At 44.0% G+C, this 25505-nt stretch overlaps 1 protein-coding gene across 1 annotated transcript in view; it reads left to right on the top strand.

Annotated features, from left to right (window-relative positions):
• Nucleotides 1-20496, top strand: part of itpka (inositol-trisphosphate 3-kinase A) — an 88693-nt gene extending 68197 nt beyond the window's left edge. The window contains exons 4-7 of the mRNA XM_072265266.1: nucleotides 1178-1382; nucleotides 9411-9512; nucleotides 10165-10236; nucleotides 14918-20496. Coding sequence (XP_072121367.1) covers nucleotides 1178-1382; nucleotides 9411-9512; nucleotides 10165-10236; nucleotides 14918-15127 — 589 coding nt within the window. The 3' untranslated portion in view covers nucleotides 15128-20496. The remainder of the gene's footprint in view (nucleotides 1-1177; nucleotides 1383-9410; nucleotides 9513-10164; nucleotides 10237-14917) is intronic.
• The last annotated feature ends 5009 nt before the right edge of the window (nucleotides 20497-25505 follow it).

Raw genomic sequence — 25505 nt, 5'->3', positions numbered from 1 at the left:
ATAAACTTGGACAGGTACATGGATAAGTGGTGTATGGAGGGATATGGTCCAGGTGCAGGTCAGTGGGATTAGGCAGAAAAATGGTTCGGCACAGCCAAGAAGGGCCAAAAGGCCTGTTTCTGTGCTGTAATTGTCTATGGTTCTATGGTAAATAGATTCTTTGGACCGTTGAGTCCACTCCAACCAGAATATCAGTCCTTTACACTGATTCTCACATTGTCATTGACACCCAGCACTCAGATTCCTCCACTTACTTACACACTGGGGTCAATTTACAGAGGCCGGCTAACCTAACAGCCTGCAGTTCTTTGAGGGTGAGGGGAGAAACCCACATAATCACCATGAGAGTGTGCAAACAGACAGTACCAGAAGTCAAGACTGAACTCGGGTCATTGTGGCCATGAGGTAGCAGCTCTATGGGCTGGCCAACTGTGCTGAAGCTATGCAGCCTGTGCTATAGTGATGTTAGTAGCACCCAAATTGGCCATAAGACCATAAGACATAGGAGCAGAATTACCACTGAGCCTGCCCCACCTGATTTATTATCCTTTCAACCCCATTCTCCTGCCTTTTCCCCTAATTTTTGTCATCCAGACTAATCAAGAACCTATCAAAATCCACTTTAAATATAGCCAGTGACTTGGCCTCCACAGCCATCTGTGGCAATGAATTCCACAGATTCACCACCCTCTGGCTAAAGAAATCCTACCTTATCTCTGTTCTAAATGGACACCCCTCAAGTCTGAGGCTGTGCTGTCTAGTCCTAAACTCACCTGTAATGCCATAGAGCGTAAAGACATGGAAGCAGAATTAAGCCATTCAGCCCATTGAACCTGTTATGCTGTTCAATCATGGCTAATTTCTTATTGCCTCTCTACCCACTATAGGAAACATTCTCCGTAAGTCCATTCTATATCTAGGCCTTTCAAATTAGATAGGTTTTAATGAGATCCCCTCTCATTCTTCTAAACTCCAGCAAGTATAGGCCCAGAGCCATCAAATGCTCTTCATACATTAACCCATTCATTTCCGGAATCTTTCTGGTGTACCTCTTCTGGCCCCTGAGCACCTCAGGGTATATCAGTGACACAGTGAACCTGTTGTAAAATGGATTTGGTGTCCTCCACAGTGAAAGTTCATCCCAGTCTCCAACACCTGCATCCTTTCTCCTCTATAGGACGTACTTCGAGGAAGAGCCAATGAAAACCCGAGAAAAACCAAAGCTGCGGAAGGACATGTACAAGAAGATGGTAGAGGTTGACCCTCACGCACCGACACCACAGGAGCATGCTCAGCAGGCCATAACCAAGCCACGTTACATGCAGTGGAGAGAATCACTCAGTTCTACAGCAACACTAGGCTTTCGCATTGAAGGTGTTAAGGTACAGGAGGATTAGGGGTTAATTTTAATCCTCTGGAGGCATCTTAAGGAAATGCTTTGTGATCCTTCTCCTGGAGAAATACAGTTGTGTACAAAAGTCTTAGGCACATTTATATAGGGTACTTAAGACTCTTGCATAGTACTGTATTTGTCAACGTGGAGCAGAGAGCAAATTTGTAAATCGGGCGGGAGCAAAGGATGTTGGGAATGGCAAGTGTGGATTGCTGCGGGGGGGGGGGGGCGGGGTGTGGGAAAGGTGGCAGAGGAATGCCAGACCCTTCTTTTCTCAACCGTGAATCCCCTCTCCCTATTCCCTTCCCACTTTCAGTCCACAATACAGACCCATATCAGAGCCAGGTTTATCATCACTTGCATATGTCATGAAATCTGTGTGTGTGGTTTTTTTTTTGCAGCAGTACAGTGTAATACATAGAATTACAAAGTGTGGTGCAAAAGTCATAAGTGCCTAAGACCTTTGCACAGTACCGTGCAAGCAAATTTTTCTGCCGTTTCTCTGACAAGTTGTTGTCATCACTGGTCGTGCAGGGGTAGAAATCTCACCTGCCACCCTGGAGCCCTGGGTTCGATTCCCAGCCAGTACAAAATGCTAGTCTTTAGAGTGACACAAGGCTGGTGGTGCCACGGTCTCACAGCTCCAGTGTCCTGGGCTCACCTCTTCCCCCCGTGCGGTCTTTGGGGAACGTCAGTGCCTCTCAAATTACTGTGGGTGTCGATTGCGTGTTTTGGTTTCCTCCCACAACCTAAAGACATTGCTGGTAGGCTAATTAGCAGCTGTGAGTTGCCACAGGTGAGTGCTTTTGGTGCTGAGGGGAGTTCATCAGAATGGGATTTATGTAAGGTTGGTGTGAGTGGGTGGATGATGGTCAGACCACACTCACTAACCTGGAGGACCACTGTGACCTTATGGGGGACTATAGTGACATATTTCAAGGGTTAGGAACAATCTTGCCTGACCTTCATAGGTGGACAATCACCAGTAACAGCTCTCTTTCTGGTCGCACGCTCTGGAGGTAACTTGGCCCATTCCCAACTGCTTAGGCCCCATCACTTCTGTGTGATGTGTTCTTTGATGACAGCCACCTCATCCGGGACTTCCAAATTATCAGTTTCCAATCGTAAACCAAAACTTTCAGCGGCAAAATATGAAAGCGTTCTAAACATTCCTTTCTTGTGCTCCATTTCTTGATCATTGATTTATTCTCCTTTTCTTTCACTCCTGATCTTTTCATAATTTCACGCAGACTTCTCTCTCTCTCAGTCTCCTTGTCTCGATTTGTGGGTGTTGTGGATCGTCTGGAGGGCTGTCAGAGGTTACAGCAGGACATTAATGCAGATGCAGAACTGGGCTGAGAACTGGTAGATGGAGTTCAACTCAGATAAGTGTGAGGTGGTTCATTTTGATAGGTCAAATTTGAAGGCAGAATATAATATTAAAGGTAAGACTCTTGGCAATATGGAGGATCAGTGAAATCTTGGGGTCCATGTCCATAGGACACTCAAAGCCGCTGCACAGGTTGACAGTGTTGTTAAGAAGGCGTATGGTGTGTTGGCCTTCATCAACCGTGGAACTGAGTTCAAGAGCCGTGAGGTAATGTTACAGCTATATAAGACCTTAGTTAGACCCCACTTGCAGTAATGTGTTCAGTTCTGGTCACCTCACTAGAGCGAGGATGTGGATATTATTGAGAAAGTGCAGAGGAGACTTACAAGGATGTTGCCTGGATTGAGGAGCATGCCTTATGAGAATAGGTTGAGTGAACTTGGCCTTTTCTCCTTGGAACGACGGAGGATGAGAGGTGACCTGATAGAGGTGTATAAGATGATGAGAGGCATTGATCATGTGGATAGCCAGAGGCTTGTTCCCAGGGCTGAAATGGCTAACACGAGGGGACATAGTTTTAAAGTGCTTGGAAGTAGGTACAAGGGGGATTTTAGAGGTAAGTTTTTCACACAGAGAGTGGTAGGTGTGTGGAATACACTGCCAGCAACGGTGGTGGAGGCAGATACAATAGTGTCTACCTCAGAGACTGCAGCGGTTCAAGAAGGCAGCTCATCACCACCTTCTCAAGGGCAACTAGGGATGGGCACTAAATGTTGGCTTAGCTGGTGACGCCCACATCCCGTAAATGAATAAATAAAAAAAAAAATCCAATTGACACACACAAAATGCTGGAGGAACTCAGCAGGCCAGGCAGCATCCACTGGAAAAAGTACAGTTGACATTTCAGGCCGAGGCCCTTCGACGGGACTGGAAAAAAGGATGAGCAGTAGATTTAAAAGGTGTGGGGAGGGGATAGTGAAACACAAGGTGATAGGTGAACCTGGGAGGGGCAAGGGGTGAAATAAAGAGCTGGGAAGTTGATTGGTGAAGGAGATACAGGGCTGGAAAAGGTGGAATCTAATAGAAGAATGAAGAGGCCATGGAAGAAAGAAAACGTGGAGTAGGGAGAGACCAGAGGGACGGCAGGGAGACAAGTTGAGAGAGGGAAAAGGGGACAGGGAAAGGTGAAGGGGAGGCATCACCAGAAGTTTGAGAAATCGATGTTCATGCCATCAGGTTGGAGGCTACCCAGATGGAATTTAAGGTGTTGTTCCTCCAACCTGAGTGGGCCCCATTGTGACAGTGGAGGAGGCCATGGACTGACATACAGGAACGGGAAGTGGAATTAAAATGGGTGGCCACTGGTAGATCGTGCTCCTTCTGGCAGACAGAGTGTAGGTGCATGGCAATGTGGTATCCCAATCCATGTCAGGTCTCACCGATATTCCACACCGGGAGCACCGAACACAGTATATGACCCCAAAGGACTAACAATTGAAGTGTCACCTCACTTAGAAGGACAGCTTAGGGCCCTGAATGGTAATGAGGGAGGAGCTGTAGGGGCAGGTGTAATACTTGTCCTCTCCCGCCCTGAAACTCATGCTCAGAAACTCCTGCCCTGAAACTCCTGCCTTGAATCTCATGCCCTGAAACTGCTGCTTTGAATTTCCTGCCCTGAAACTGCCTCCCTGAAACTCCTGCCGTTAAACACCTGCCCTGAATCTCCTGTCCTGATTCTCCTGCCCTGGATCTCCTGCCCTGAATACTTGTTCCGCTTGCAAGGATAAGTGCTAGGCAGGAGATCAATGGGGTGGGACTAATGGACAAGAGTCACTTAGGGAGCGATCCCTGTTTGGAAACAAAAAATGCGGGTGAGGGAAAGATGTGCTTGGTGGTGGGATCCCTTTGAGGTGACAGAAGTTCCAGAGAATTACATGCCGGACTTTTCTTTCATCATGGCCTTCTGTCTTCTATTAGATTCGCTCTTCTCCAGCCCTGTATCTCTTTCACCAAGCAACTTCTCAGCTCTTTACTTCATCCCTCCCTCTCCCAGTTTCACCCATCACCTTGTGTTTTTCTCTCTCCCCTACCCCCTCCTTTTAAATCTACCTTTCATCTTTTTTCCCCAGTCCTGACAAATGGTCTCGACTCAAAACATCAATGGGTCTCACCTCTCACCTGCCAGCTTGAACTCCTTCCCCTCCTCCCACCTTCTTATTCTGGCTTCTGTCCTTTTCCAGTCCAGGTGAAAGGCTTCGACCCGAAATGTTAACTGTTTTTTCCCTTCCAAAAAGAGCTGCCTGAGTTAGAGTCGTAGAAAAGTACAGCACAGGAACAGACCATTTGATCCATCTAGTCTGTGCTGAGCCATTTAAACTGCCTAGTCGCATCAGCCTAGACTAGGACCCTAGCCCTCCATACCCCTCCTAACCATGTACTTACCCAAACTTCTCTTGAACGTTGAGATCAAGCTCGCATGAACCACTTGCACTGGCAGCTCATTCCACACTCTCATGATCTTCTGAGTGAAAATGTTTCCCCTCATGTTCCCCTTAAACATTTCACCTTTCACCCTTAACCCATGACCTCAAGTTGTAGTCCCACCCAACCTCAGTGAAAATACTCTATTTGTACCCCTCATAATTTTTTATACCTCTATCGTTTTTATATTCTTCCAGCACGTTTTGTGTGTTGCTCAAGATTTCCAGCATCTGCAAAATCTCTTGTGTGTCTGGTGATGCTTTTCCAACATCAGTAGTTAGTGTACGTGAGAGGGCTGGAATCTAGTCTGCACTTGGCACTTAGTGCTGGTAGAGGTGGTGGAAGGAGATGGCCAAGGCGTTTGGCTGAATTGAAGATTGCCTGATGAACTAGAAGAGAATGTTAAGACCAGGAAGCTGTGAAGATGTGAAATAGTGGGAAAGCAACATTACAGGACATGTGGTGCAGATACGGAGTGCTAGCTACAGATTTTTTCTCTCCCTGTAATCTTTGTACATGGCTAACATAGCTGAAGTTTATTTAGAGATGTTATACTTTTAACTAACAAAATGTTTCTCTCTAGTATGCAAGTTAAATTAAGTGTGGAGGGTTTTGAGAATGGGCTGGGGTCTGGGGGCTTTCAAGAGGTGAGGTGGGAGGGGACTGTAATTGGAGACGTGTTAAACAAAAGAGTTGTTAGTCGTGTTACAGGGTCAGAGAGTAAGTAGCTCAGCAAGGAAATGGACCCTTCGCCCCAACTCACCTGTGCCAACCAAGCTGCCCACTTATGCCTGTCTCATTTGCCTGTATTTGGCCTCTCTCTCTTTGAACCCTTCCTAACTATGTACCTACACAGATGTCTCTTGCTATTGTACAACCCATATGTCAACTACTTCCTCCTCAGGTCCCTTTTAAGTCTTCCTCTTGTATCTTAATCCTCTGTCCTCCAGTTTTGAAAATCAAGCAAGGGAAAATCTGCAGATGCTGGAAACCCAAGCATCACACCCAGAATGCTGGAAGAACTGAACAGGCCAGGCAGCATCTATGGAAAAGAGTACATTCAATGTTTTGGGCCGAATGAGTTCCTCCAGCATTTTATGTGTGTTCCTCCAGTTTTGGTTCCTTTTCTTTAAGATCGTCTGATTTCACTCTGTCTATGTCCCTCGTGATTTTATATTTATTTATAAAGTGACTTCCAAAGAATGAGTTGTAGCGTGGTAATATCTCCCTATAACTCTGGCCCTTGGGTCCTTGCATCATACGTGGAAGTTCTCTCTGCACTCTTTCCAGCTTAATGAGATCTCTTCTATAACCAGGAGACCAAAACTGAACATAATACTCATCATCCTGTACAAATGCAACATAATGTCACAACTCCTATACTCGATGCCCTGTCTGATTAAGGCCAGCATGTTAAACGCCTTCTCCACCACCCTAGCTACCTGTGACGCTGCTTTCAGGGAACTAAGTACCGAGGTCTCTCTGTTCCATAACCCTCCTGGGATGCCACCATTCACTGTATAAATCCTACCGGAGGTTCAGCTTACCAAAATGGAACACCTTACGCTTACATGGATTGAAAGCCATTTGCCAGTCCTCAGCTCTTTCACTCAGGTGATCAAGATGCTCCTGCGGTTTTTGACAACTTTCATGACTGTGTACGAAATTGGTCTTTTGGCTAAGAATCAAGTCAGTTTCAACGTAGCTTTTCATACCACTTGTTTACATTAAAAAAGGATGAGCTGTAAGAGAAACAAAACTGCTTAAAAGCTGTCCAGGGAATCTTGCCACCCGACCTTGGCAAGAAATCCCTGTTACACGTGCCAGGAGGCATGGTTTGGCTACAAGGTTAAAGAAACAGGCCTTGTGATCATCCGAGAAGGGTTCGAGGGGAGCAAGGACAAAGTAGATGCTTGAAGAATTTGCAAGATGCAGTGCAAAAGGGATACTTCTTTCTCTATGGCCATTCCCCAGCATCATGAATGACCTGCTTCCACTCCAGTTGTGAAGTGGCTGATGAGGCCGATGTGTGGTGTGCAGGCTCTGCTGGGGTAAGGCAGGAATTACTCGATAGCCCAGGCAGATGGATGATTAGGGAAGGGGCTACTGTTTACCGAGCTTTTGTGTATCCCCAGCAAATAAAGCAGACAGATGATTCACGGAGGGAAAACAGCGAAAGTGCATCAGAGGGTCGCTAGAGGCTACACCTGGAATCTGGAGCAACAGAAACAAGCTGTTGAGGGAACGCAGTAGGTCAGGCAGCATCTGCGGAAGCAGTGGGATCCAATATGTGGCTTCATCCAACCAGCTGCTTCCACAGATGGTGCCTGACCCATTGAGTTCTTCCAGCACTTGGTTATATGCGACAGAGGCACCTGTGGTAACAATGTTACAGGGGGTTGGGGAATACTTTATACTTTATTGTCGCCAAACAATTGGTACTAGAACATACAATCATCACAGCGATATTTGATTCTGCGCTTCACACTCCCTGGATTACAAATATTAAATATTTAAAATATTAAAAATAGTTAAAATTAGTAAATATTAAAAAATTAAATTATATATCATAAATAGAAAATAAAAAAATGAGAAGTAGGTTAATGCAAAAAACTGAGAGGCAGGTCTGGATATTTGGAGGGTATGGCCCAGATCCGGGTCAGGATCCGTTCAACAGTCTTATCACAGTTGGAAAGAAGCTGTTCCCAAATCTGGCCATATGAGTCTTCAAGCTCCTGAACCTTCTCCTGGAAGGAAGAGGGATGAAAAGTGTGTTGGCTGGGTGGGTCGTGTCCTTGATTATCCTGGCACTGCTCCGACAGCGTGCGGTTAAAGTGAGTCCACGGATGGAAGATTAGTTTGTGTGATGTGCTGCGCCGTGTTCACGATCTTCTGCAGCTTCTTCCGGTCTTGAACAGGACAACTCCCATACCAGGTTGTGATGCACCCTAGAAGAATGCTTTCTACGGTGCATCTATAAAAGTTAGTGAGGGTTTTAGGAGACAGGCTAAATTTCTTTAGTTTTCTCAGGAAGTAAAGGCGTTGGAGGGCCTTCTTGGCAGTGAACTCTGCTTGGTTGGACCAAGTCAGGTCACTTGTGGTATTGACCCCGAGGAACTTAAAGCTTTTGACCTGTTCCACTTGCGCACCACTGATGTAAATTGGGTCGCTACTCCTTCCGAAGTGAACAACCAATTCCTTCGTCTTGTTGACGTTGAGGGATAGGTTATTGCCTTCGCACCATGCCACCAGGTTCTTAATTTCCTCTCTGTACTCAAACTCATCATTACCCGAGATACGGCCTACAATTGTTGTGTCATCAGCGAACTTATATATTGAGTTCGATGGAAACTTGGCTACACAATCATGGGTGTACAGTGAGTACAGCAGGGGGCTGAGTACACAGCCTTGTGGGGCACCGGTGCTCAGAGTGATTGTAGAGGAGAGCTTGTCCCCTATTTTTACAGCCTGGGTCCTGTCTGTGAGGAAGTTGAAGATCCAGCTGCAGATCTGAGTGCTATCTGAATTGTTTCAAGGCAGAGAGAAATGTCTTCAGCAAAGAGCACCTGCGGGGGAAATTTTAGATGTTACATGTCAGGGAGTGTGTTATTGCTTAAGGAGCATTACATGAGAAAAATAACGAACACAATAAAGTTCAAAGTACATTTATTATCAAAGTACATATACATTATACAACCTTGAGATTCACCTCCTTGCAAGCAGCCACAGAACAAAGAAACCCAAAAACCTATTACAACAAAAAAAAGACCATCAAACACCTAATGTGCAGGGGGAGAAAAAAACAAATCGTGCAGACAATAAAAGTTAGCAAATAACATGAAGAACTGAGGTTCACGAAAGTGAGTCCACAGCCTCAGTTCAGTGCAGGAATGATCAAACCTAACAGAACAGCAAGCCGAGCACCGACTGGCTCGTCCTTCTCCGCCAGCCCTAACACCCTGACATTTTCAATCTGGCCCACTGCTTAAATCGACAACAGAACTTATTGAGAAACACAGATAACCGGGGCATGCACTTTTATAAGGGAGGATGTATTTGGGACAGTACATCTGGATGTATTTGGGACAGTACTTTACAATGTCTAATCTTCAGTGGTTTATTATGTGACTCAGAGCCTGAGTTCTGTGCATTTGCTGTCTCCCTTCCTGGGTATAATTGTTACTCTCTTCTCACTCTCCCTTGCAGAGAGCAGACAACGGATGCACCACAAATTTCAAGAAGACCAAAACGAAGGAACAGATTCTTCAGGTGTTTGAAGATTTTGTCGACGGAAACAAGAACATCATGGTAATACTACTTTAGCAATACCGGACCCAAAGCACCAATACAGTCTGACAAAAGGCTACACAGTGGTGCAGCGAGTAAACTTGTTGCCTCATGGCTCCTGAGACACAGATTCATCAGGTGCTGAATGTGTGGAGTTTGCACGTTTTCACTGTGACCCTGTGGGTTTCTTCCAGGTGCTCCACCATTGCCCCACATCCCAATGGTTGGTCCATTGATCCCTGTAACTCGCCCCTTGTGTGCAAGTGGGTGGTTGAATCTGCGGCAGGGGTAAAATAGGATTATTGAAAATGGTTGCAGACTCAATGGCTGCTGAAGGGATGGTTTCCCTGCTTCATGACTCCAGGGCAGTGGGTTAAGAAACAAGACTGGGAGTTAAGAGAACCAAATAGGGTATAATGCACAATATCAGGGTGGTCGGGTGTTTGGGCGGTATGTGTCGGGGTGGCAGGGTTGACCCAGGGGTGGTGGGGGTGGGGGGGGGGGGTCAGCTAATGAAGAAAGAATGGGATCACCTGATCCCAACTTGTCCAGGTGAGCAGCCCACCCATCACCAGCAGGTATTACCAGCACAAGACCAGGGACAGGCTCTACGTTATCTCAATCCCTGTCGTGTGACTGACTATGTGTATTTCTGAATTCTTTGAACATGTAGAAAGCCTACCTGATGCGACTGCTTGAGATCCAGGAAGCCCTGGAGTCTTCTGACTTCTTCAAAGTGCATGAGGTAGGTGTCAGCTTGTTGTTAGTCTGAAAATCATGGGATAAACAGGGGGCCAGGGAGCACTCCAGAAGTGAGTACTGAATTTTCCCTGGATTTTCTTTCTACTCATAATGAATTGGGAACCACAGATCAGGAACTTTCCCTAACTGGTGTCCACTGGTCCTGACACAGAAGTACAATCAGGCTTATTATTATATTACTAACTGCCTGTTAACACCACTGGTGTTTAGGGCAGCAGTGAAGGCTTTCCCTCTCTGGCAGTGGTCAGAGCTTCCTTCATCATGTCACTGTCTTCCTCTTGGTTTTCACTACTGTCAGTCATCCAAGTCCCGGGTGGAGACTCAGGAATACTGTCGCACTCAGATGTAGAAAGATTCTTCATTGCTGTTTCCATAACAATTTTGTTTGACCAGTTAGGGTTGTTAGCCCCGAACCTGGAGGATCGATGGACCACTCTTAGTCTGGCCTCTACCCTTTGACCTGTTTGGCATAGGTGACTCTACCAAGAGCCAAACCATAAAGTCCTGACTCCAACCAACACAGCTCTCCAGGTCCCTGAGGCACGCAAGCCTCTAAACCATGACAAGCTTGTGGCCCTCTTGGAGGACCACTGACTTAGATGACATGACAATTGTTCTACAGCAACAATACAGTGCAAAGACATTAAAAAATACTGTAAATTACAAAATGAATAGTGTAAAAAATAAATAAGACATAGTGTTCATGGACTTTGTTCAGAATTCTGATGATGGAGGGAAGGAAGCAGTTTCTAAATCATTGAGTGTGTGTCTTCAGGCTCCTGTACCATCACCCTGATGGTAGTAATGAGAAAAGGGCCTGTACGAGATGCTGAGGCTCCTTAAAGGTTGGTGCTGCTTTCTTAAGGTTGCAAGCACGATGGAGCTGGCTGACACTACTACTCTCTGCAGTCGGTTTTGATTTTGTGCATTGCATCCTCTATAAGGGGCTGTGATACAACCAGAGTGCCAGAGTGCCCTCCACAGTACAACTGCAGAAATTTGCAAGTGTCTTTGGTCTGGTTGCATACACTATTGGTTTCTCACTCTTACAACTTTATTGGGATAATCGCTTTTACTTCATCAAATCTCTTAAGCCTGCAGAGTCCATAAGACATAGGAGCAGAATTAGGCCATTCAGCCCATCGAATCTGCTCCACCATTCCACCATGGGTGATCCCTGCCATCACGCTATATCCTTTGATGCCCTGACCGATCAGGAAACGATCAACTTCCACCCAAAATATACACACGGACTTGGCCTCCACCGCAGTCTGTGGCAGGCATTCCACAGATTCATCACTCTCAGGCTAAAAAAATTCCTCCTACCTCTGTTCTAAAGGGTTGCTCCTCAATTCTGAGGCAGTGTCCTCTAGTTCTGGATAACCCCGCCCTAGGGTGTTATGTTTGTAATAGGGAAGATTAGCTTGGAGTCCCTCTGCAGGCCTGGTTGTCAATATTAGCACCAATTGCTTGTCTGAAGTGTCTTGCAGTGCCCCTGCATTAGTTCAGCAACTTTTTCATTGGCAGTTAAGTGGCATAGTAGTTAAGTAGTTAACTGGGGGTGTTGCTATGTGCCGGAGGGAAGTGTGTTTTTTAGACGTTCACCTTGCAGGGGTGCAAGGATCCCCTGAGTGTGGGCTGGGCTAAAAGGCGCAAGGGCAAGTTGAGTGAGAAGCAAGGTATGAACGTTAGGACAGGGCCAATTTCTGCTTGGCCTAAGAGGAGAGGGGTGAGCGCTGAAGTCTGCTCTAAGTAATTTTTCTGTTGTACCCATGTGTACATGACAATAAACTTAAGTCTGACTTTGGAGTGTCAGGTAACCTCAGTCACGACACTAGTACTAATTAATGCACTTTGCACTTTGGCAGAAGAAATAAACGGGCAGACTATTATTTAAATGGGGAGAGAATTCAAAATTCTGAGATGCAGTGGGACTTGGGAGTCCTCGTACAGGATACCCTTGAGGTTAACCTCCAGGTTGAGTCGGTGGTGAAGAAGGCGAATGCAATGTTGGCATTCATTTCTAGAAGAATAGAGTATAGGAGCAGGGATGTGATGTTGAGGCTCTATAAGGTGCTGGTGAGACCTCACTTGGAGTACTGTGGGCAGTTTTGGTCTCCTTATTTAAGAAAGGATGTGCTGACATTGGAGAGGGTACAGAGAAGATTCACTAGAATGATTCCGGGAATGAGAGGGTTAACATATGAGGAACGTTTGTCCACTCTTGGACTGTATTCCTTGGAGTTTAGAAGAATGAGGGGAGACCTCATAGAAACATTTCGAATGTTGAAAGGCATGGACAGAGTGGATGTGGCAAAGTTGTTTCCATGATGGGGGAGACTAGTACGAGAGGGCATGACTTAAGGATTGAAGGGGGCCCATTCAGAACAGAAATGCGAAGAAATTTTTTTAGCCAGAGGGTGGTGAATCTATGGAATTTGTTGCCACGGGCAGCAGTAGAGGCCAAGTCATTGGGTGTATTTAAGGCAGAGAGTGATAGGTATCTGAGTAGCCAGGGCATCAAAGGTTATGGTGAGAAGGCGGGGGAGTGGGACTAAATGGGAGAATGGATCAGCTCATGATAAAATGGCCGAGCAGACTCGATGGGCTAAATGGCCGACTTCTGCTCCTTTGTCTTATGGTCTTACGGTCTTAATTTCGTCAGCTCGTGGGTGTCCTCGAGAGAGAGCATCAGAGCTTCTCTTTCTGAGTCGCACATTTTGCTAATTTTCCTTCTGCTCCTTGTCTAATCTTAACTTTAGATTTGGAAAGGAAGGGACAACAGAGTCATGTTGAACAGTGTTGTGAGGCGGGGGGGGGGGGAGCTGCTCAGTTTGCTTCTGATAATGGTGGGTGGGGTGGGGTGAACTCCTGCAAAGCCCCACTAGATTCTCCTGGACCTGGAGGAATGTGGGAGGAGAGGTGCAGACTGCCCGCATCCATAACCAGAAGCCAGTGCTGAAAGAAATTCAAACCGGAGTCCTTCTCCCCTCTACTCTACACCCCTAGTACCGCTCTCAATCCTCCGCCTCATACCAGGGGAATCGCACTTCATGTCGGAAATCATTACAGAGCAACTCCAAGTTCCTTAAGCATCCCAGTAGTTGTTGGTGCGTGTGGTCAACAGTGATTCAGTTTTAAAATCCTCCTCCTTGTTTTCAGATTCCTCCATTCCCTCACCTCCATTTATCGGTGCAGTCTGATTGAGTCAGGCCCTTCAGCCCATTGAGTTTATGGCAACAATCAGGATCCCATTTGCATTAATCCAGGGGTTTCCAGCTGGGGTCCACAGGACCCTCGGTTAATGGTAGGGGACCATGGCATAAAAAAAGATTGGGAACCCATGCACTAATCCTGTTTTATTTGCTCCACGTTCACATCAGCTCACTAAAGATTCTACTGCTCAATGACACAGGATGGGCAACGTACAGTGGTGAATTAACCTACCAAACTGCACGTCTTTAGGAGACGTTAATTAAATCAACATCACTCTCACCGGAGAAGTTAGATGATTTTTTAGAAAATGTTTCTAATGTTTTAGGACGGTTTCTCAAGTGCTGTTTTGCGACCATACATTTTAATGTTAACAACAATAAGTGGAACTTAAATAGGTGCTTTACCATAGTAAATGTTTGCAACAAACCTCACTATTGAACACATTTCACTGCTGAGCTACACATATATGACAAAAATAATGTCATCTCCTGTGCTGCAACTACAGTCCTCCTATACCAGCTCATTGAGGATTAATTTCATTGCTCCACTACTTAGGGCCCTGCTTTCCATTGCCAAGGTTCTCAGTTTGGAAATTCGCTCCGTAGCCCTCTCTGTCCATTTACGTATAAGTTATTGTTGTTAATTTGCAGTCTGTTACCCAATCTAGTGGGCGTGTGACACAGTAGCATAATGGCTAGCATCACACTTTACAGTATATGCGACCAGGGTTCAATTCCTGCCGCTGCCTGTAAGGAGTTTTGCGCCTTCCCCCCATGGCCACGTGGGTTTCCTCTGGGTGCTCCAGTTTCCTCCCACAGTTCAAAAACATACCAGTTGGTAGGTTAATTGGTCATTGTAAATTGTCCTGTGATTGGGCTGGGATTAAATTGGGATATTGCTGGGCAGCATGGCTCAAAGGGCCAGAACGGTCTAACTCATGCTGTAACTCAATAAATAAATAAGAAAAAATCTAGCTCCTCCTTTGATAGGTTCTAAAATAACTCATTTGCCCTCGGATATTGGCTGCTAGTTCATTAGATCTTGGTGAATCTGTGCATACAGTCTGTTTTGCCACCTTTGACAAGCCACACTTGACAGCTTGACCCAACTATTACCTTTCCTTGTTGCTAAAGCTCCAGTTATCCCAGAGAATTTCAGATTTCTGCTGGCTTCTTGTTTTTCTTCTGAGAAGACTTTCCAGGTAGAGGATTATGCTAATTTCTTCTAGATACTCCCATCAAAAAGAATAGTCTCTACCACATCTGTTAAAACCTGTTAGCATTTTAAACATCTCAGCCAAATACCTCCTCATTTATGCAATTGTTCTGACGTAGCTTCATCCTATATTCTGGTGAAGGTACAAACGTTTGTAAATTTCATCTTGGTGTGGGAGTGTTCTGAATCCTAGAGCCATGTTATTGATGTCCACCCTTCTGCACTTGATACAGGTTATTGGGAGCTCTTTGCTGTTCATCCATGACAAGAGTGAGGTAGCCAAGATTTGGCTGATTGACTTTGGCAAAACCAGAAAGCTACCAAATGGACAGACTCTTAACCACCGCCTGAGGTGGCAGGAGGGCAACAGAGAAGATGGCTACCTCTGGGGGCTCGACAACATAATTAACATTGCAACCACGATCTTGGAGGACAAGCGGTGATTCCTGGCCAGGACTTTCTTTGCTGTGGGTTTTCCATTGGGAACCTCCAAGGTTATCTGACTAGGTTTTTGAATGTGGGTGCATTACTACAATTCCTGCTAGTAAGACAGTGGGCAAAAAAAAAGAGAAAGAATGAAATGGTGAGACAAAATTAAGGTTTCTCCATTGACCAGAAACTTTCTTGAGTAATGGGCTCAGATTATGAATGCAATAATACCCAGAGAAAAATAGTCTCTACACAGTGAGTGGGTCAGCTTGTCAAGTGGGAAATAGGGTTACTGTTGTAACAGAACAGTTGCAAGTGATTGTTTTTGGCAAAAGTAAGAAAACTTAGGTTTTTCCCCCTGAAGAAATGATGAATTCAGATGAATATTAATGAAGCACCTGTAAACAAGCTTCTCTCCAGATATTCACTTCTGCCTCCTTGTGGCCAGTTTGAAAGCAGCAGCAGCCAAGGATGTTTGGTTTCCAGACTCCCCTTGGCCCTGTCCTGTAACATACCCTTGCGATCTCTTTTGCCTCAAATGTGAAATGACATCTGAGGTAGGAAATGGACTAATATTTTTCTAAGGAATTTTTCACTGTGTGCCTCCTTGCATTTCTATTGCAGCTTTCACAACCTCAGGATATTTTTAAGCCCCTTTCAGCCAATTTAGTACTTTTCAAGTGTGCTCATAGGAAAGCAACTGGTCAATATGTTTGCAGCAAGCTCTGGGCAAACAACAATGACTGATGCTTGAGTTTTAGCCATTGGCCAGGAGGCCAGGGAGAATTTCACTGTTCTCCAGAAATGTGTCACAGAACTCTTACGCAGACTGAAGAACATGACCGAAAGGAAGTCAGTGCAACTCTTGGCATTTATCTGCAGTGTGAGCTGAGATCCCAGAGTGGGACCTGAGACACAGTTAGACCGTCCTTCTGTGATGTTGCTGTAAGCAAGTATTTCATTGCACCTGTACCCCCCAGTACTTGTGCACATAACAATAAACTCGACTCAATTTGAACTGATGTTGCTTTATAAATAAAGTTAGTGTAGACAAGGCTTTGCTACTTACTTGGAGCTACCTGTGACAAGGCACTGATCAAGTGGAGCCCAATGGTGCGGACACTGACAAGCACAAAGATATATTACACTAAAATTGCAAATTTTAAAAGTAATAATTCTGACCAATATTCACTGTAACGACTGCACATTAAAACAGAACAAAGAAACAGTACACTAGACATTTCCTGTTGCTATGTCATTAAGAACTTAAAACACAGAATACAGCACAGTACTTCCTTGGCCCAGAAGAAAGATGTTTTGTAATACATAACAGATACAATGGATTACTAATTCATTGGTTTGCATATCTGCACACAATGAATTTCTATAAAACAAACATCTCACTTCAAAGCACAAATGTAACAAGCCGTTAACATTCTGATATTACCTAGCATCCGGCAGTGTAAAACTCTGAGAGACCCGCATCTCTTTACTGGCATGATCTACAGTTTGTAGGACCCAGGTCTCCTAGAATAAATCTCTGGCCATTCTTTAAACTACCTGATATCATCAGTGTCCTCACTCTAACACTCTATATATCACTCACCCCTCACAGCAACAATATATGCACCCCCCACACCGTAAGAGACTGAAATACTCCACCCTCTTACATGTACTACACACATTTTGATACAACCCACATCCTCTACGTAACACTTTAATGCATCCCACACCCCTCCATAACACGGATGCTTTCTACACCTCACACTTTAACACTCTTAGAGAGAGATATATGTATATATATGTATGTATATATAACACTGATATATTCTACACCCCTCCCTATAGTCTCATACCCTGACTATAACACCCTGATATAGCTCAAGTCCTCTTTATAACAATCTGATATACTCCACGCCTCTTACTAAAATACTGATACATCCCAACCCCAACAGACAGACTTTAAGATGCTCCCATCATAGGAAATAAATTCTCTGCTTCTTTTTGTACCACTTTAAAAATTTCCATCATATCACCTTGCCAGTGTCTAAACTCTGAGCAGTGGAAACCTCATTAATGTAATCTCCTTTATCAATGTAAACCTTAAAATTCTGCCGTTATTGTGGTGTGTGTAGTATTGTAAGACAATAATAACTTAAGACATAGGAGCAGAATTAGGTTTTTTGGCCCATGGTCTGCTCTGGCATTTCATCATGGCTGATCCATTTTCCCTCTCAGCCCCAGTCTCCTGCCTTTTCCCCATATCCCTCCATACCCTGACATAATTGAATGGCTGAGCAGACTCAACAGGCTAAATGGCCTAATTCTGCTCCTATATCTTATGGTATAATGGTCTAATCAAGAACCTACCAATCTCTACCGAATCACTTGGCCTCCACAGCCATCTGTGGCAATGAATTCCACAGATTCACCACTCTCTGGCTAAAGAAATTCCTCCTTGTCTCCATTCTAAAAGGATGTTCCTCTATTCTGAGGCTGTGTCCTCTGGTCTTAGACTCCCCCCACCATAAGAAACATCTCCACATCCACTCTATCGAGGCTTTTCAACATTCTATAGGTTTCAATGAGGTCACCCCTCATTCTTCTGAATTCCAGTAAGTAGAGGCCCAGAGCTATCAAAAGTCATATGATAAGCCTTTCAATCATTGAATCAATTTCGTGAACCTCCTTTGAACCCGCTTCAATGTCAGCACATTGGGGCCCAAACTGCTCACAATACTCTAAGTGAGGCCTCACCGGTGATTTATAAAGCGTAATCCTTGCTTGTATATTCTAGTCCTCTCAAAATAAATGCTTCCTCACCACTGACTCAACCTGCAAATTAACCTTTAGGGAATCCTGCATGAAGACTCCCAATTCCCTTTGCACCATAGATTTTTGAATTTTCTCTCCGTTCAGAAGATAGTCTATGTTTTTATTTCTTCTATCGAAGTGCATGACCAGACACTTCCCGACACTGTATTCCATCTGCCAGTTCTTTGCCCATTCCAATCTGTTTAAATCCTTCTGTAGCCTCTCTACTTACTCAAAACCACCTGCCCCTCCAATTTGTCTTTGTATTGGCTACGAAGATAGCTGTTCCATCATCCACATCATTGACATATAACATAATAAGAAGCGGTCCCAACGTTAAGAACAGACATTTTTCCCAAGTAAATATTGGGAAAACGAAAGCCATCACCTCAAGCTCCTGGAAGAAATTTCATTTTCTAGCCACTGACTCCAATCTATTCCCTGTTGGAACTTAATCAATTTCTGTTAAAACTCATCTAATACTGATAATCTGGCCCACACTTTTATTGCTTCTAAACATGATGCTCCAGCAGTCACATGGTTGATCTGCTGTGAATTTGAGGTTGCATCAAACGCTCTTCCAACCATTTCCTAACTTGCAATCACCATCATCCCCTGTTGCTCCAGTGTTTCTGACCAGTGTCAAGTCTTCCATTTTATTTGAGTATCTACTTAACATCTCCATGTGGTTCAGTGTTAACGTTTGTTTGATATCACTACTTGGGTCATTTTGACTTCTTAAAGGTGCTATCTGACGCAAGCTGTTGTTTGAATCTGCTAAGGGGAATATATCCTTCCTGAGCGCACTCCATTAGCTTATTCCTACGATGGAGCTGATGGTCCACCATTTATTGGGCTCCCTTCCGGAGCTCTCCTGCTACTGAAGGCCTGGCCTTTCCTGAAAGATTTACTCTTTCTCCTGACTCACTAACAATGGGACACTCCAGTTCCAAGATGTGGTGACACAGCAAACCTGAGAAAATGCAGATCAGTTGCCAGTCCAAGGTGAACTCCAAAAGCAAAGGCGAGCTGTTCCTAGCTACCTCAGTTGACTAAAGTTAAGCCTAATGCAAACGTTTGATGCAGATAGTTGTATCAAGTTGATCGACTTAGTGTTGGGACACTGGCGTTTCATCTACTGAATCAGGATTCAAATGGACCAGTTGCTGTGAGTGAGTGCCACCTCTCATAATCTCTAGTAGCTTCCTTCTAGGGTGGATAGCAGAACATTGCCTTCCCTTCCTGCTAGTTACACTTAGCTTCCAGAGCTCGGGTGCTATGGTGCTGTTATAATGGTTAAGGCCTGCCCTAACCACTGAGAGGCACGAGTCCACATCCTATGGTGCAGCATACAGGCTGTGTCCGTAACCTGGCAACACTGTGGGTGGGATGTGGAATCTCTGCAGATGTGTGAAAAGTATTATGACTCTGAGAACTTCCCGGTGAACCCTGGTTCACCCTAATTTAAGTGTGATTTACTAAATGTGCCCCATGAGCACCAGAATTTGAGTCTTCCAAGCCATGCACCTTCAATTGATAGCAATTTCAATTGTCATCAGTGACTTTGGCAAGTCAGGTCTTCTCTTTTGTACAAGGTGAAAGATATTTTCTTCTTCTTCATACACCATTCGGGTTTTTAGCCGAAAACCTGAGGTCTTAATAGTTAATTCTACTGATATCAGCTGGTTAAAAAATTGCATTAAAATCACAAACTGTCTCAGTGGAATTTGAACCAACTTTTTCCAGTTATTCCAGGAGCTAAGCTGAAGTCCAGAGCAATAGAGGACGAGGTGCTAGTGTTAAGGTTAAAGTTTCAGAGCGAGAGAAGCAGGGAGAGAGTTGCTTTAAAGAAAAGAGGAAACCATATTAAAGGTAGAGGAAAAAGAGTAAAGAACAAGGAAGAAAATAAACAATAAACAGAAAACTAAATAAGGGAGTATGTTCTTACATACTCCATCTAAGTTTTTTCATTGGTTTTCTTATATTTATACTTGTATTCCAAATGTAATGTAATTTTGTTACCTTGTGTTCTTCCTACCATTGTATATGAGCAGAAAAGAAAGTTTAAAAAAAAAACATTTTATTTCGATCACTGTTGGGTTCTCCATAGATACTTCTGAATCTAGGTCCTCACTTGCCTATTGAGAATAACAATAGAGGTCTTCCTTTCAAGGTCACATCATTAAGAAGCAAGTCCAAAAAACTTCCCAACTGAGTTTCTGTCTTGTTTGGTTGCCAAGGTATTGACTGCAGCAAAGTAAAATCTCCATCTCCGAGGGAGAGAATCGAGGTCATATTAAGGTGTTCTATATCATTTGTTCTGAAGTGAGGAAGGGAGTTATTGTGAATTATTCTGGACTTTGCTGAAAGCTGAAAATGATCCTGTAATTATTCCATGGAGAAACAGCTGATCTGTATGCATTGGAGCAAGTATTCCAACAAATGGGAATGCAGTGACTCCAGAGGAATTGCCACTGTTTATAACTGAACACTACTAATAATTGTTATAGAGTGATTTTGTACAATGTAGTAGAAAATGGGTTGTAAAATAAATTGTTATTGTATTTACTGTGGTCTCAATAATGTTATTTTGGTCTGATTAATAATTACAAGCACACGTCTCAATAAGCAAACCATGTTTTGGATCAAGATCTGGTGATCTGTTCTGATGTCTTCTGTGCCTCAGTGTCAAAATATTGCTGATATTTACTGCTGTGAAGCATCTCATTGGTTCAATTAACAATTTACATATAATGATATAACAATTACAGCACGGAAACAAGCCATCTCAGCCCTTCTAGTCCATGCCGAACTCTTACTCTCACCTAGTCCCACCGACCTGCACTCAGCCTATAACCCTCCATTCCTTTCCTGTCCATATAGCTGTCCGATTTAACTTTAAATGACAACAAACCTGCCTCAATCACTTCTGCTGGAAGCTTGTTCCACACAGCCACCACTCTCCGAGTAAAGAAGTTCCCCCTCATGTTACCCCTAAACTTTTGCCCTTTAACTCTCAACTCACGTCCTCTTGTTTGAATCTCCCCCACTCTCAATGCAAAAAGCTTATCCACATCAACTCTATCTATCCCCCTCATAATTTTAAATACCTCTATCAAGTCCCCCCTCAACCTTCTACGTTCCGAAGAATAAAGACCCAACTTGTTCAACCTTTCTCTGTAACTTAGGTGATGAAACCCAGGCAACATTCTAGTAAATCTTCTCTGTACTCTCTCTATTTTGTTGACATCTTTCCTATAATTCGGTGACCAAAACTGTACACAATACTCCAAATTTGGCCTCACCAATGCCTTGTACAATTTCAACATTACATCCCAACTCCTATACTCAATGCTCTGATCTATAAAGGCCAGCATACCAAAAGCTTTTTTCACCACCCTATCCCCACATGAGATTCCACCTTCAGGGAACTATGCACCATTATTCCTAGATCCCTCTGTTCTACTGCATTCTTCAATGCCCTACCATTTACCATGTACTATTTTGATTAGTCCTACCAAAATGTAGCACCTCACACTTATCAGCATTAAACTCCTTCTGCCATCTTTCAGCCAACTCTTCTAACTGGCCTAAATCTCTCTGCAAGCTTTGAAAACCTACTTCATTATCCACAACTCCACCTATCTTAGTATCATCTGCATACTTACTCATCCAATTTACCACCCCTTCAGATCATTAATGTATATGACAAACAACATTGGACCCAGTACAGATCCCTGAGGCACACCACTAGTCACCGGCCTCCAATCTGACAAACAGTTATCCACCACTACTCTCTGGCATCTCCCAACCAGCCACTGCTGAATCCATTTTACTACTTCAATATTAATACCTAACGATTGAACTTTCCTAACTAACCTTCCGTGTGGAACCTTGTCAAAGGCCTTACTGAAGTCCATATAGACAACATCCACCGCTTTACCCTCGTCAACTTTCCTAGTAACCTCTTCAAAAAATTCAATAAGATTTGTCAAACATGACCTTCCACGCACAAATCCATGTTGACTGTTCCTAATCAGACCCTAGCTATCCAAATATATACCATTTCTAAGAATACTTCCCATCAATTTACCCACCACTGACGTCAAACTCACAGGCTGATAATTGCTAGGTTTACTCTTAGAACCCTTTTAAACAATGGAACCACATGAGCAATACGCCAATCCTCCAGCACCATCCCTGTTTCTAATGACATTTGAAATATTGCTGTCAGAGCCCCTGCTATTTCCACACTAACTTCCCTCAAGGTCCTAGGGAATATCCTGTCAGGACCCGGAGACTTGTCCACTTTTATATTCCTTAAAAGCGGCAGTACTTCCTCTTCTTTAATCATCATAGTTTCCATAACTTCCCTACCTGTTTCCCTTATCTTACACAATTCAATATCCTTTTCTTTAGTGGATACCGAAGAAAATAAATTGTTCTGAATCTCCCCCATCTCTTTTGGCTCCACACATAGCTGTCCACTCTGATTCTCTGAGGGATCAATTTTATCCTTCACTATCCTTTTGCTATTAATATAACTGTAGAAACCCTTGGGATTTATTTTCACCTTACTTGCCAAAGCAACTTAATATCTTTTAGCTTTTCTAATTCCTTTCTTAAGATACTTTTTACATTCTTTATATCCCTCGAGCACCTCATTTACTCATTTACATCTGAATGAAATATTCTATACTTTGCATTAATATTTTGGTTAGCAGAGGTATTGGTCAACTCTGGAAACTTTCAGCAGATTATTTGCATCAGTGAAATGCTTCCTTTTGAACTCAAAGATAAAGCATTCCTGTCAACAACATGGAGCTTACAGGAGTATTGCCAGGAAGCTGAGAAACAGCAAACATTTTGTTTATAGACCACCTTCATGGATAAGTGTGTCAGACCTTCTCACAGAAGGTAGTGAATCCCTGCAGTTTCTTCAGAAGGTTGTGGAGGCTGGATCACTTGGGACATTTTGAAAGTAAGTAGTTACATTGCTTAATTATCAGGGGATTGAGGGCTAAGTGGAACTGATACAGATGAGGAGCTGAGGCCTGTGACAGATCAGCCATGATTATATTGAAAGATGGGGTAGGTTTGAGGGGCTGAGTGGCCTATTCCTGCCCCTATTTATGCTCTCTCTGTGCTGACAGGAAATTCACAGAAGTCACATCAGGTATTTATCAGTGATAGGAATTGTTAGCTGAGGTATTTAAGTTTCAAGTTAAATTTTAGAAAAAAGATGGAGATCATAAGGGAAGGAATTCCAGAGAATGGATGACAGATAAACAGCCACTAATCTACAAGTCCCTAGTATCATTGTTCCACCCCTTCCCCAGCACTTAAACTCCTGTGGGTGTCTTAAAATGAAAGTACCATATCCTTCAGCAAATGAAGTGTAACTCACTTGATTGCAAAGTGAATGTATTACACTTTGTCCAGGAAAGGAGGAATAGCACTAGAGGGGGGTGGTGGGCAGTTCAGCATCTTTATTCCATCTGGCACAAAAGTCAGGATTTCCTGGTGGAAATTAATTTGATTTCTCATTCTCATTCCAATATGTCAGTTCATGGCCTCCTCTACTGTCACAATGAGACCATGCACGTGTTGGATGAGCAACACCACACATTCTGTCTGGTTAGCCTCCAACTTGATGGTATGAACATCGATGTCTCTAACTTCTGGTAAATTCATCCTCCTTCCCTTCTCTTTTTTTCAATTCACCATTCTGGTTTCCCTCTCATCCATTCTCTTCTCCTCACCTTACCTGCCAGCTTGTACCCCTTCTCCTCCCTCCACCTGCACACTCTGGCTTTGTCTTTCTTGCCAGTCCTGATGAAGGGTATTGGCCTGAAACATCGACTGTAGATAGCCTGCTGAGTTCCTCCGGAATTTTGTACACGTTGCTCGAGATTTCCAGTGTCTGCAGAATCGTTTGTGTTCCACATCACTGGATGACGGGCAGCAGCACCAACCACAGAGCCGCTGTGCCAGTTGCCCTCGTCACTCCTTCCCCTTCTCTGATTCAGAGTGGTGGTGTTGTGGGGAGAGCCTCTTCTGCTGCCATCCAAAGACAAAGCAGAAGGAGGAACATACACATGCCGTGCAGAAATAACCTTCATGGTGACGAGAGTGCCCACTGTCGATTAAATCAAGGGAACATGGTATCACAATGGAACACCATAAGCTTACCTGGTATATTTAACATTGCCCCTGCTCATCACATTGTTTGGCCAATCTTTGGGGAGGAGTGTCACCTCCAGTAAGATGAAACACTAAGCTCTGAGGTCCCTTTGCGTCGGTTCCCCTCTCCCTGTGTAGAGGACTGCCCTTCTGGGTGTATTTCATGCAGAACTGCCACATCCTTCTCTGTAAACCGTGGGACTCATCCACTCTTGCCTGCATTCCCCCCCTCCCCCCACCTCCACAGCTGACTAATATGTGCCGCTGGCTTCCGGCCTGTGCGGGAAATGTGTCTTCAAGAGACAACTGCTCACTACGATCACTGGGGAGCAAAGTGTCCAGTTGAGCCTGGGCCCATTGGGAGCCAGATGGAACCTGGTCTTGCCTAGGTATGAACCTCCCCCGACTCTACTTCAAGTGCTTTTTGGACCAACTGCTCTAATTTTGTGATGGTGCTAAATGTGAAGATGTAGTCACAAACCAAAAAAAATGTAAACCCTTGTACTAGGGATTAGAGCATTGCAGCCAAGGTCAGCCCTTACCGCTCTTCCCTCGTTAACCCTGAAAAATGAATGGTCTTGAACACTACAGTTCATTTGGTGAGGCTGCTGTTAGGTAGGAAATGCCAGGTTGCTGATTGTGTGATAATAAAGAAAAAAATTGGAATGAGCATGTAAGCTGGAATGGTATATGGGATGATGAGATTCTCATGTACCTTCTTCCCTTCTTGCTAAACATATTTCTGTAAAAACTGATCTATTCTTCTTGCTATATTTACACCACTTCATTCGGCAGATATCAAAACCCCTGAACATTTTATGCAATTAACTCTAAACAGGAAATTGAATTGGAATTGGTTTATTATAGTCATGTACTGAGATACAGTGAAAATCTTAGTTTTGCAGCCATCCATACAGATCATTTCAAACACAAGTACATTGAGGTAGTACAAGGGAAAAGTAATAAGATACCCTGGATAATTAAGTACATTGTATGTGCCAGCTGACAGATAAGGTTATGATCTGTCCTTGTCTGTCTTGCTTCAATTCCAGTTATCTTTTGATGCACCATATGGGCGTTTACCCTTACTACCACCTGCACTACCTGTTCATGACTCCAGTGTTGTCGTGAACTATGATCTGATGTAGGAATGTTGGCTGATCCTTCCTCTTCCCTGGCCTTGAGATGGTGAGGAAAATACAGAAATACACATCATTATCCCAGTTGCTGGGTACTTTAGGTAGATCTGTCCTGTGCTGTCCCAAGGTGAGCAGCATAATCAGCAAAGAAGCTTTCAAGGAAGTTGTCAGTTTTGTGTAAATAAGCTTTAATGAACTTCTACTTGTAAATGTAAACAGTGCAACTTCTGAAGTGTCCTGTATAGAGATTGCCAAG

This window comes from Mobula birostris, chromosome 1 (genome assembly GCF_030028105.1).
Source record: "Mobula birostris isolate sMobBir1 chromosome 1, sMobBir1.hap1, whole genome shotgun sequence".
Taxonomy (NCBI): Eukaryota; Metazoa; Chordata; class Chondrichthyes; order Myliobatiformes; family Myliobatidae; genus Mobula; species Mobula birostris.
The sequence above is the reverse complement of the archived record's forward strand: the minus strand, read 5'-3'. Positions and strand labels throughout refer to the sequence as shown.